Source organism: Coregonus lavaretus (genome assembly GCF_964263955.1).
Source record: "Coregonus lavaretus genome assembly, chromosome: 19".
Classification (NCBI taxonomy): Eukaryota; Metazoa; Chordata; class Actinopteri; order Salmoniformes; family Salmonidae; genus Coregonus; species Coregonus lavaretus.
The window spans coordinates 21,390,595-21,404,454 of NC_140006.1; the positions used below are offsets into that span (position 1 = coordinate 21,390,595).

The 13,860-nt window shown below is 44.4% G+C and overlaps 1 protein-coding gene across 1 annotated transcript in view; it reads left to right on the top strand.

The window, feature by feature from the left end:
* Nucleotides 1-13,860, top strand: part of LOC311147081 (solute carrier family 22 member 23-like) — a 52,737-nt gene that overhangs the window by 27,853 nt on the left and 11,024 nt on the right. The window contains exons 4-6 of the mRNA XM_084183706.1: nucleotides 5,940-6,108; nucleotides 7,199-7,326; nucleotides 10,947-11,049. Of these exons, the coding sequence (XP_084039832.1) occupies nucleotides 5,940-6,108; nucleotides 7,199-7,326; nucleotides 10,947-11,049 (400 nt within the window). The remainder of the gene's footprint in view (nucleotides 1-5,939; nucleotides 6,109-7,198; nucleotides 7,327-10,946; nucleotides 11,050-13,860) is intronic.

Here is a 13,860-nt window from a genome sequence, read left to right on the forward strand (position 1 = left end):
TGAAGAGCAGACAGGCATGGAGGGGGGTGGGGAGAGTGGGTTTGAGTGAGTGAACATGTGTGTGGGCATGCTGAGACTGAGTCCATGTACGAATGTAGGAGCTCCCATGGTGCAGAATGTACGAGTCTGGGATCCTTATAGCTTCCATGTCATTTTATTTTAATTGATTGTCTATGGGTCTTAGCAAGCAGTTGCTTATCAACAGATAGTATGTTGATAGTGTGACCATCTGTAGAGCATTTACAGATGGATTATCCGGACTATCCAAAAAAAAAGTGTAACCGGAACAGTTAAAGCTGAATGATGGAGGACCCAGGCTTAACTAGCTGACTATACTAGGATGAGTTAGGGCTGCACTAGGATCAGTTAAAGCAGAATGAAGGGGTCATGGAGGACACATGCTTAACTAGCTGAATGATGGAGGTACAAAGGAATAAAGGCTTTATAAAGGTATAAAGGCTTAACTGAACATGGATCAGTTAGTGATGGATAGACCTGGCTCACTAGACATAATGAGCGCTGAGATCAGCCCTATTTCCCAGAGAGACAGATAAGGATATCTAGGCAGGATAAATGGGGGATTTTCTCAGCCAGGAGAGAGGAGGAAATCTGTGACTGGCTGGGTGATTCACGGGCTGGGCTACCACAGAACCCCCTCCCTCCTTCTCTTCCTCTCTCTCCCTTCCTCCCCCTCTCTCTCTGCTCTAGATGAGTTAAGGTGCAGACTTAAGTGCTTCCTCTGAGCAGGGTAAAGTTAATTTTTGTGCTGAGTGTACATTCCCCCCCGGCTGCTCTGCAAACTTCTTTCCCTTCATTCCTGTCTCTCACCCCTAGCCCCCTTCCTCTCCCCTGGGGCTGTATCCCTCCCTATCAGAAGTCCCAGAGCCGTGGATGGATGGGGACCTTATATCCATTGCTTGATACTGTAGTAGGCCCATATTGCTGAATCAGTTTTATTCAAACTACAGAGACATGGCACACGCTTTCACAACATGATGTAGCCACCCTTTGGATAAGTGACATTTGCCCAGTCTGTCCAAAGCAACAGAACCGGACTGCATTGTATCGGATGCAGCATTATTATTATTTTTTAAAATAGAATACTTTCGTGAGCTAACAATTGCACTTGAATTTCCCCCTAACTAGCTCTGACTTTGCTGATAGCTACTTTATTGAAGAAAAAGTACTTACTATGACTGTGATATGTGGTTGTCCCACCCACACTACATGACCAAATGTATGTGGACACCTGCTAGTTGAACATCTCATTCCAAAGTCATGGGCATTAATATGGAGTTGGTCCCCCCTTTGCTGCTATAACAGCCTCCACTCTTCTGGGAAGGCTTTCCACTAGATGTTGGAACATTGCTTCAGGGACATTGCTGCGGTGTTCCAATTCATCCCAAAGGTGTTCGATGGGGTTGAGATCAGGGCTCTGTGGAGGCCAGTCAAGTTCTTCCCCACCGATCTTGATAAACCATTTCTGTATGGACCTCGCTTTGTGCACGGTGGCATTGTCATGCTGAAACAGGAAAGGGCCTTTCCCAAACTGTTGCCACAAAGTTGGAAGCACAGAATTGTCTAGAATAGTCATGTCTGCTGTAGCATTAAAATATCCCTTCACTGGAAGTAAGGGGCCTAGCCCGAACCATGAAAAACAGCCCCAGACCATTATTCCTCCTCCACCAAACTTTACAATTGGCACTATGCATTCGGGCAGGAAACATTCTCCTGGCATCCGCCAAACCCAGATTCGTCCGTCGAACTGCCAGATGGTGAATCGTGATTCATCACTCCAGAGAACGCGTTTCCACTGCTCCAGAGTCCAATGGCGCCGCGCATTACACGACTCCAGCTGACGCTTGGTGATCTTAGACTTGTGTGTTTTTACTACAGAAACACACACACACACACACACACACACAAACTCACATGGGCAGGTACACACACAGTCACACATATGCACACATTCATTAATCCACGTTCAGCAGACAAAGTAGTGTTGTAACTATTGTCTTGCCATTTTATAAAAGATCTGAGTATTAATACTTGGAAGTTGTTGCCTAACAGACCCACCCACGGGAAAAATTACTACATACTATAGAATACTACAGTACTTACTATAGAGTTCTATAGTAAAATGTAGTATACTGTAGAATACTATACTACACACTGTAAATCCCTCGATCATGTGTGATACTTATTATAGAATTTTGTAGAATTCTATAGTACATACTAGTATTATCCACACACAGAACCACTAGTAAATAATACAGTCATGTCTGCAAAAACACTACAGTCCACCAAAACGACGCTTTTTAAAAACTATAGTAAATACTACAGTATAAAATGTGCATATACCCTGCCTATTCCCCTCCCCATATCTAATTTTGTGCCACCCATAACCGAGAAACTTACATGCCAAGTATAGATCATATATTGTGTTCCCTACAGGTTATAGAAAAGAGCAGAAGCTCTGAACTATCTGTTCAGACCCCAGTCCTACCTACCTACAAGTTATGGAACATTTGCTATTGTTGTATTTCTCCAGTAGGTTTCCTGAAGGAGAAAGACTCAACTTCTATGTCAAAGAAAATAGGCTCAGCCTCAGGCTCAGCCTTTACATATTGAACACAAGGTTGCACACACTTTATTCAAATTGTACATCTCTTCAAGAAAAAACTGGGAAAAGTATAATGGTGTGCTGTAGATTCTGCCTATTATCTACTATCTCTTTAAGAAAAACATATTACACCATTCCAAAAGTACACTGAACAAAAATATAAATGCAACATGTAAAGTGTTGGTCTCATGTTTCATGAGCTGAAATAAAAATATCCAAAAACCTTATTTCTCTCAAACGTTGTGCACAAATTTGTTTACATCCCTGTTAGTGAGCATTTATCCTTTGCCAAGATAATCCATCCATCTGACAGTTGTGGCATATCAAGAAGCTGATTAAACAGCATGATCATTATACAGGTGCACCTTGTGCTGGGGACAATGAATGGCCACTCTAAAATGTGCAGTTTTGTCACACAACACAATGCCACAGATGTCTCAAGTTTTGAGGGAGCGTGCAATTGGCATGCTGACTGCAGGAATGTCCACCAGAGCTGTTGCCAGAGAATTACATTTTCAATTCTCTAGCATAAACCACCTCCAACGTCGTTTTAGAGAATTTGGCAGTACGTCCAACTGGTCTCACAATCGCAAACCACGTGTATGGCATAGTGTGGGTGAGCGGTTTGCTGATGTTAATGTTATGAACAGAGTGCCCCATGATGGCGGTGGGGTTATGTTATGGGCAGGCATAAGCTACAGACAACTAAAATGATTGTATTTTATCAATGGCAATTTGAAAGCACAGAGACATTGTGACAAGATCCTGAGGCCTATTGTCGTGCCATTCATCCGCCGCCATCACCTCATGTTTCAGCATGATGATGCATGGCCCCATGTCACATGAATCTGTACATAATTCCTGGAAGCTGAAAAAGTCCCAGTTCTTCCATGGCCTGCATACTCACCAAACATGTCACCCATTGAGCATGTTTGTGATGCTCTGGATCGACGTGTACTACAGCTTGTTCCAGTTCCCACCAATATCCAGCAACTTCGCACAGCCATTGAAGAGGAAAACATTCAACAGGCCACAATCAACAGCCTGATCAACTCTATGCGAAGGAGATGTGTCGCGCTGCATAAGGCAAATGGTGGTCACACCAGATACTGACTGGTTTTCTGATCCACGCCCCTACCTTTTTTTTAAAGGTATCTGTGATGCATATCTGTATTCCCAGTCATGTGAAATCCATAGATTAGGGCCTAATGAAATTATTTCAATTGACTGATTTCATTATATGAACAGGAACTCAGTAAAATCTGTTGCATTTATATTTTTGTTCAGTGTATTTACGTGTGTACTGTATTTAGAAGGAGTGGGCCCTGGAGCTGTTTACAGGCGGGGAACACACAAACACAAACCCAGTGGCTGGGGTCAGTGGGGCGGGGCATGAGGAGATCATGCGACTGCTGGGGACTGGTCAGTGGTCAGATATTGTAATGTTCTCAGAACAATGGGCCGTCTTTGACTGACTGGACGTTCTGTTCTTGAAGTTGCATGTTCTATTAAGGATCCCACACTGTGCATTACTCAACTGCTTGTATTGGTAAAGGCAGCAAAACAAAGAAGCTATTGGAAGATTATCGCTTTTGTTGGTAAGGCTACTCCTAGTCAACCTTCGATGATATCACCCTGGCGTTCAATGAGCACCTTGTTGTCACCAAAGCCCTTTTTTAGTGCATTTGATCATTCCTGTTTAGTCACCCCTGTGGTACTCTGGCTTTCTGTGAGTGTTTTCCATTTGACATCAGCTGAGTGCTGCTTTGTGTCAGCAGGCAGGGCCCAAGCTGATGGTTGGAGGTTCAGGGCTGGAGCATTGTGGGACTGCTGATCAGGATTGGTGTGGAGGATTAGGGTCAGCTGGAGTAAGGTGCTCAGGTGGCCTCTACCTCCACCCCCCATTCTGCCACTTCAGGAGTTTACGTGTGTGTGTGTGTGTGTGTGTGTGTCAGGGGATGTATGTGTGTCTGCATGAGTCTCTTACATGTTTTCATACGTAGAAATTCTGTACAGAATGTTCTGTAAGTGCATCCGTATGTTCGATTCTCACAACCACATAACACCAAACCAATGCTATTCCCACTGACCCATGACTCTACTCACAAAACTCCCCCCTCTACTCCTCTTCAGTCTTATCTTCGTCATTCCAGCTGTGTTACTGTTACAGAGTGTCAGGGTGAAGTTACACCAAACCCAACACTCGCTCTCCATTCTTCCCGCCCTCTCTCTCTCCCCTTAGCTTTGTCATTCCAGCTGCATTACTGTTCCATGAACACAGAGCATTATTCATACTAGCTAGGAGGGGGGCAGATCCTAATTGAAATTCCGGGCTTTTCTTTGGGAGTGGAGCGGAGCTGCAGACTGCAGACACTGTATTATCCCGGCCCTGTCACCTTGAAAGACCCGTCTGGAGCTGAGCCGCGTACTCCGGCTGCAGAATGCAGCAGCCAGAAAAGAAAGCACAAGTTAAAAAAGACCGGAGGAGATATAAAGGAATGGAGGACAAAAGACTGAGGGGGAGAAAGAGGGAAAGCCACTGTGGAATTGTTACAGTAGTACAGTACCAGACACCTTGCCTGCTTTAATATCTCTTATAATGTGTCTAGCTAGCTAGCTAAGGGGCTGAGTTCTGTGTGTTTCTGCCGGATAGCGAGGTGGTGGCATGCATGCTAATGACTGTACGAATGAACCAGGATCTTTCTTTTAGTAGCTGTAGCTGGGGAGAAATAAGTACAAGGAGGCCGTCATTCGTTCACTGCAATAGGCTTGGTTCAGGACAGAGACACTAAAGTGCTCTTCAGATGAAGTAAGTTAATATGATAATGCAGGTTAATGCAGTGGCATCAGTCAAACAGAGGCCAATGTCCCTGATCTTACCTCAGTATTGCATCAGTTCTAGACAAGGTAATTAGACAATAATGTTCACACTATTAGTGGCATCGGTATCAGGATACCTCCTCTCCTTCCCAGGGATGGAGCTGTGTAGTGGAACTCTAGTGTCACCACTCTCCCCTCTGTCCGCTCTCTCTGTCAAGTTGTGTGGGAGTGGCATTATTGGCCTTTTGTTGCCTCTGCACCATCTCTATCATAGAACTAGAACTGTATCTGTATCTAGTAGAATTGTCTCTCTATCATAGATGTAGCTGTGTTTGTGATCAGAATCTGTGTCTATCTGTATTGTAGTTTGTGACTCATGTAGGCTAACCTCTCTCTCTCTGCCCTGGGGTCGAGCTCTGTCTGGAACTGTGACACCACCTGTGCCTATGTCTGGATTGTAATATCAGTGACTTATGTCCCCCTCGCTCTCGTCCAGGGATTGAGCTGTGCCTACCTAACTGGCGTTTCTCCATGACCATGGTTGCCAGCTTCGTGGTGTTGGGCGGGCAGCTCCTTATGCCAGGGATGGCATACCTCTGTCGAGACTGGCAGGTCCTGCAGGCCGTCATCATCTGCCCGCTGATCCTCATGGTCTCTTATATCTGGTGAGGACAACACCCACTTTACTCCCATCTCAGGCAAAGCACAAAACTGTTCTGGGACAGGCTATACGCACCACCTGCTACAATTAGGCATCTTAGTATTGATATATTTAGCTATTTATTATACTGGTGATCCCATTGCGATTGAGACTACTGATTTAATTCACTTGGTTAGGTGCTATAGCCTACCACTCCCAATCATCATGCACTACAGTTCATGATTGGGTTATGTTGTAGACTAATGTGGGTTCTATTTATCCAATGCTCATATTATGTATGTATGAAATTATAATGGGAAAAGCGGGGCATGGACATGTCTACTATCTGTGTAGTTTCAAGGCCACTGGAGGTTAATCAGAAATGTATAGAATCAGAGGGAAGCTTCTTGGCCCCAAGGGAATTTTCCAGCGGAGCATCCCCACTGTATTAACAGCCATAATAGCATATGATAATTAATAGCTTAACATCCATTCAAAGGACCTCTACTGTACATGTTACTACAGCCGGTGTCTCTAAGGCCTGGGCAATAAATACTCATTCATTAACCACCATTTACCTTGTATTCACACTGTACACCTGATGAGCGGCAGGTAGCATAGTGGTTAAGAGCGTTGGGCCAGTAACCGACTAGGTGAAAAATCTGTCGATGAGCCCTTGCGCAAGGCACATAACCCTAATTGCTCCTGCAAGTCTGCTAAATGACTGAAATGTGATGGGAAAGCTGCCAACAGAACAGAGGGAGGAAACTTTTTTTTTTTCATCCTAGAGAATCATAGCTCTTGTCATTCTCATTCCTATCACACAGCACGCCTTGACAAAGGCCTTTCATCCATATGTAATGGAATCATTTCAAAATATGATTAGGGATCAGTATTGCAGTTATTAATGAGTTTCAATCAGCTAGAAAGAACTCATGAATGCACACGCGCACTCACACACACACATTTTCCAGACCCAGGGATATATTGAGGTTCCTTTCAGCCTCTCCTTAAATCCCAATGGGGAAAAAAGGGACTCATTAAATTTTGATTCAACTGTTCATATTTTATTGAGCAGAGCGTTCAAGTGATTGTTCTGTCTTGTTTCCATGCAGGATCTTCCCCGAGTCGCTGCGGTGGCTGCTGGCCACTCAACAGTATGGCCGCTCCAAGTGGATCATGGGACACATTGTCAAGAAGAACCAGGTTAACACCGAGCTGGACACTGACCACATCCTCACAGGTATAGTACACAGGGGAGAGGGAGAGGTCATCCCTTTTTTAACTGCTGTAGTCACAGGTACACTGAGATCTCAGTTTTAGAACTGGTGATAATAATGCTGTGTAGCTACTCAGCTCAAGACGTCAGTGTTCGGCTTTAATTTGTTTCTCTGTGTATTTGCTGTGCTTTTGGTTATTTGAAAGTGTGGAGTTTGTCCTTTTCTGAAGGGAAAGGGCTTTATATCTACAATTCCCCTAGCAAGATCAGCTGGCTTGTCTCTGAGACAGAAGTGCTTGGTCAGTCTGAATGGATCTGACTGACAGGGGGGAGATCCCCTTCCTTCCTTTATGCCTGGTTGCCATAGTAACAGCCCTCTCCTGGGGCCGAGGGATATTGGCAGGGTAGTAAACCTACACCGTGGCCTTCCGAATGGGACCCTCCGGACCCTTAATTAACTTTATTAGGGCCTTTCGAGGGAGGTGGGGGAGAGGCATCGCTCACAGGCAACAGATGGGGCCAGGTCAATCACTTTGGATAGTGACTAGATACAACCGTAGGCAGTGCCATACTGTAGGCAATGCCATATACCTACAGTGAACAAGATATATAACTATGTTATTGACAGAGGTTATGGTATAGATGCCCCTTTGAATGTAACTGTTTTTCTGGGTGACTTGTGATGTTTTATTTGTGCTTACCATGATTGTGTTTTTACCTACTCATTCAAGGGTTTTTCTTTATTTTTACTATTTTCTACATTGTAGAATAATAGTGAAGACATCAAAACTATGAAATAACACATATGGAATCATGTAGTAACCAAAAAAGTGTTAAACAAATCAAAATATATTTTATATTTGAGATTCTTCAAAGTAGCCACCCTTTGCCTTGATGACAGCTTTGCACACTCTTGGCATTCTCTCAACCAGCTTCACCTGCAATGCTTTTCTAACAGTCTTGAAGGAGTTCCCACATATGCTGAGCACTTGTTGGCTGCTTTTCCTTCACTCTGCGGTCCAACTCATCCCAAACCATCTCAATTGGGTTGAGTTCGGGGATTGTTGAGGCCAGGTCATCTGATGCAGCACTCCATCACTCTCCTTCTTGGTAAAATAGCCCTTACACAGCCTGGAGGTATGTTGGGTCATTGTCCTGTTGAAAAACAAATGATACTCACACTAACCCCAAACCAGATGGGATGGTGTATCGCTGCAGAATGCTGTGGTAGCCATGCTGGTTAAGTGTGCCTTGAATTCTAATTAAATAAGACAGCGTCACCAGCAAAGCACCATCACACCTCCTCCTCCATGCTTCACGGTGGGAACCACGCATGCGGAGATCATCCGTTCACCTACTCTGCGTCTCACAAAGACACAGCGGTTGGACCAAAAATCTCAAATTTGGACTCATCAGACCAAAGGAAAGATTTCCACCGGTCTAATGTCCATTGCTCGTGTTTCTTGGGCCAAGCAAGTCTCTTCTTCTTATTGGTGTCCTTTAGTAGTGGTTTCTTTGCAGCTATTCAACCACGAAGGCCTGATTCACACAGTCTCCTCTGAACAGTTGATGTTGAGATGTGTCTGTTACTTGAACTCTGTGAAGCATTTATTTGGGTTGCAATTTCTGAGGCTGGTAACTCTAATGAACTTATCCTCTGCAGCAGAGGTAACTCTGGGTCTTCCATTCCTGTGGCTGTCTGTCACACCCTGGCTCTGGGACTCTATATGTTGAGCCAGGGTGTGTTCATTCTATGTGTTTATTTCTATGTTGGTAATTCTGGTGTGTTTATTTCTATGTTGGCTAGAGTGACTCCCAATCAGAGGCAACGAGTGTCAGCTGTCATTGGTTGTCTCTGATTGGGAGCCATATTTATACTGTCTATTTTCCCTTTGTGTTTGTGGGTTCTTGTTCCGTGTTCGGTCATTGTTACCGTGGACTTCACGAGTCGTTTCTTGTTTTGTTGATTGTGTTCTATTATCACTAAAGATAATAAAGTTAAACATGTTCGTTCATCACGCTGCGCCTTGGTCTGTTCATTACGACGATCGTGACACTGTCCTCATGAGAGCCAGTTTCATCATAGCGATTGATGGTTTTTGCGACTGCACTTGAAGAAACTTTCAAAGTTCTTGAAATGTTCCAGATTGAAAGACATTCATATCTTGAAGTAATGATGGACTGTCATTTCTCTTTGCTTATTTGAGCTGTTCTTGCCATAATATGGACTTGGTCTTTCAGCAAATTGGGCTGGCTATCTTCTGTATACCACCCCTACCTTGTCACAACACAACTGATTGTCTCAAACGCATTAAGAAGGAAATAAATTCCACAAATTAACTTTTAACAAGGCACACCTGTTAATTGAAATGCATTCCAGGTGACTACCTCATGAAGCTGGTTGAGAGAATGCCAAAGGTGTGCAAATGTGTCATCAAGGCAAAGGGTGGCTACTTTGAAAAATCTCAAATATAACATATTTTGATTTGTTTAACACTTTTGGTTACTACATGATTCCATATGTGTTATTTCGTAGTTTTGCGGTCTTCGCTATTATTCTACAATGTATGTGTTTAATGTGTATTTTATTTGTATTATAAAGGGCGTATTTGGAAAAGAGATCTAGGTGTCTGTCTTCCCTGTCCAAATCATGGTTCAATAAATTTACCTAGGAGGTCTTCCTGTCAGGTGCTCTTTTTTGGCATGATTAGGCAGAGTACAATGCTAATGCCGTTCACAGAGGCTTCTGATACTGTGCTACGCAGCTGCAAGATACGGTGAGGACACATAGTGAAAGAGTTGTGAAATCAACTCCTCTTTTCTTAGCATCCAGAGATCCTCTGATGCAGCGTAGAGAGACTGGGTCGGCAGGGTCACCCCATTCATCCTCTCCTGCACACACAGCACTCTGTCCTCCTGTTGTCGTCTACATCTATGGGTGTGGCTAATTAGAGCATTTCTTCTCTCTGTAGTGGTGTATCCATCTGCCCAGCCATAGTGATAGAACTATGCTCGTGTCATCTTTCCATGGTGCATGTGGCTCGCTTAGATGTAAACACTTCACAATAAAACCCTGTGTGTGTGTGTGTTATGTAGCCTACTCAATGTAACATAACTAGCCCTTGAGAAGGGCCTGCTGTTTGAGAGCCAATTATATATGAAGGATTATGGCTATGCTGCTAGACCAGAGGATTACTTCAAAGCTGCATGATTGTATAGAGAAACTATGAGTAAAAACTTGAAATGCTGCCTGTCACGTGCATACATGTACGTGTGCACATGCAGAAAGCGGAGGTTTGTTTTTCATAGCAACACCTTGTACTTCAAACCATCCATGCCCCATGCTATGATCTGCGCTGCTCTGGGGCGTTGTCTTCTTAACACAATCCTCTTTCAATTGTTCATTCACTTATCTTTTTTTTCCCCTCCTACCCAGTCACTCTTTCCCCCTGTCATACCTGTTTTCTAACAGAGATAAGTCACGTGATGAAATGTCTTGGTATGAATCACATAGTTTGCAGCTGAAAGTGTCCTTAGTCTCCTTTCCTCACGTGGATTTAGATGAAGCCCTGTGGTTGGATGTGTACAGCCTGTAGATAAGTGCATTATGCTCATATTTACCTGATTTCTTTACATTGTTTCAGAGCTGCAGAAAGCTCTACAGATGAAACCGAAAAAGACATGTATTGTGAAGATGGTGGGGACAAGGAACCTGTGGAAAAACATTGTGGTTCTCTGCGTGAACTCGTAAGTATCTCTTTTGTGTGTCTGGGTTGTGTATGTGTGCGTGTTCCTTGTGTTCCTGTGTGAGTTTATGTAGTATTGTGTCCGTGTGTCCATGATGCAGCTGCCAGCCAGACGCCTATGGGTGTTAAAGGGATACTTCGGGATTTTATTTACTTCCGCAGAGTCGGATGAACTTGTGGATACTATTTTAATGTCTCTGCGTTCAGTTTGAAGGAAGTTGCTCACTTCCGTTTGCACAATTGCTATAGCACAATGACTGGAAGTCTATGGGAACAGCTAGCATAACAGCTAGCATGCTAGCTATTCCTGTAGACTTCCAGTCATTGTGGTAACACTAGTTAGCATTGGCTCCTGAAACTACCTATAACCTCCTTCATACTGGACACATACATAAAAATGGTATTCATGAGTTCATCTGACTCTGGGGAAGTAGATATAGCTCTTCATTGCCAAAATCCCGAACTATCCATTTAAATGTGGTGGCCGGTGTGCCGTGATTATGGGACTATTGACCTGTCAGCTCGATGCAGCATCAACCAGCAGTGGCCGTCTGTGCTTTTAGAAGATGGCGCCGGAGGAGATGGCTGCCGTTTTACGGCCCTCTAACCAATTGTACTATTATGTGTGTTTTTTTCACATTATTTGTAATTTATTCTGTACATAATGTTTCTGCCACAGTCTCTTATGACCAAAAAGAGCTTCTGGATATCAGGACAGCGATTACTCACCCTCGTATTGGATGAAGATTTTTTATTCAACGAGTCGGACGCGAAGGATATTCTACAGACACCCGACAAGGCCCAAATCCCCGTCATTCGCATGAGAAAGAGACGGAGATATCGTGGACGTAGGTCGGGGTGCCTTGTAAGGATCCGACGGCGAGCGAGTAAACTGCCTCTTCCATCAATCCTATTAGCCAACGTTCATTCATTTGAAAATAAATTGGACGACCTAAGATGAAGGTTATCCTACCAACAGGACATTAAAAACTAATATCTTATGTTTCACCGAGTCGTGACTGAACGACAACATGGATAACATACAGCTGGCTGGATATACGCTACATCGGCAGGATAGAACGGCTGACTCCGGTAAGACAAGGGGTGGCGGTGAATATTTGTAAACAGCTGGTATGTGTATATTTGTAAACAACAGCTGGTGCACAAAATCTAATACTAAGGAAGTCTCAAGGTTTTGCTCGCCTGAGGTAGAGTATCTCATGATAAGCTGTAGACCACACTACTTATCAAGAGAGTTTATCTATATTTTTCGTAGCTGTATATTTACCACCACAAACCGATGCTGGCACCAAGACCGCACTCAATGAACTGTATACGGCCATAAGCAAACAGGAAAACGCTCATCCAGTGGCCAGGGACTTTAATGCAGGGAAACTTAAATCCGTTCTACCGAATTTCTACCAGCATGTTAAATGTGCAACCAGAGGAAACAAAACTCTAGACCCTTTATTCCACACATAGACCCTTTATTCCACACATAGCGACGTGTACAAAGCTCTCCTTCGCCCTCCATTTGGCAAATCTTACCATAACTCTATCCTCCTGATTCCTGCTTATAAGCAAAAACTAAAGCAGGAAGCACCAGTGACTCGGCTAATAAGGAAGTGGTCAGATGACGCAGATGCTAAGCTTTAGGACTGTTTTTCTAGCACAGACTGGAATATGTTCCGGGATTCTTCCGATAGCATTGAGGAGTACACCACATCAGTCACTGGCTTCATCAGTAAGTGCATCGATGACGTCATCCCCACAGTGACCATACGTACATACGCCAACCAGAAGCCATGGATTACAGGCAACATCCGCGCCGAGCTAAAGGGTAGAGCTGCCGCTTTCAAGGAGCGGGACTCTAACCCGGACGCTTATAAGAAATCCCGCCGACGAACCATCAAACAGGCAAAGAGTCAATACAGGACTAAGATTGAATCGTAATACACCGGCTCCGACACTCGTCGGATGTGGCAGGGCTTGCAAACTATTACAGGCTAAAAAGGGAAGCACAGCCTCCAGCTGCCCAGTGACACAAGCCTACCAGACGAGCTAAATCACTTCTATGCTCGCTTCGAGGCAAGCAACACTGAAGCATGCATGAGAGCATCAGCTGTTCCAGATGACTATGTGATCATGCTCTCCGTAGCCGATGTGAGTTAGACTTTTAAGACATTCACAAGGCCGCAGGGCCAGACAGATTACCAGGACGTGTACTCCGAGCATGTGCTGACCAACTGGCAAGTGTCTTCACTGACATTTTCAACATGTCCCTGACTGAGTCTGTAATACCAACATGTTTCAAGCAGACCACCATAGTCCCTGTGCCCAAGAACACTAAGATAACCTGCTTAAATGACTACCGACCCGTAGCACTCACGTCTGTAGCCATGAAGTGCTTTGAAAGGCTGGTCATGGCTCACATCAACATCATTATCCCAGAAACCCTAGACCCACTCCAATTTGCATACCCAATCAGATCCACAGATGATGCAATCTCTATTGCACTCCACACTGCCCTTTCCCACCTGGACAAGAGGAACACTTACGTGAGAATGCTGTTCATTGACTACAGCTCAGCGTTCAACACCATAGTGCCCTCAAAGCTCATCACTAAGCTAAGGACCCTGGGACTAAACACTTCCCTCTGCAACTGGATCCTGGACTTCCTGACGGGCCGCCCCCAGGTGGTAAGGGTAGGTAACAACACATCTGCCACGCTGATCCTCAATACGGGGGGTGCGTGCTCAGTCCCCTCCTGTACTTCCTGTTCACCCATGACTGCATGGCCAGGCACGACTCC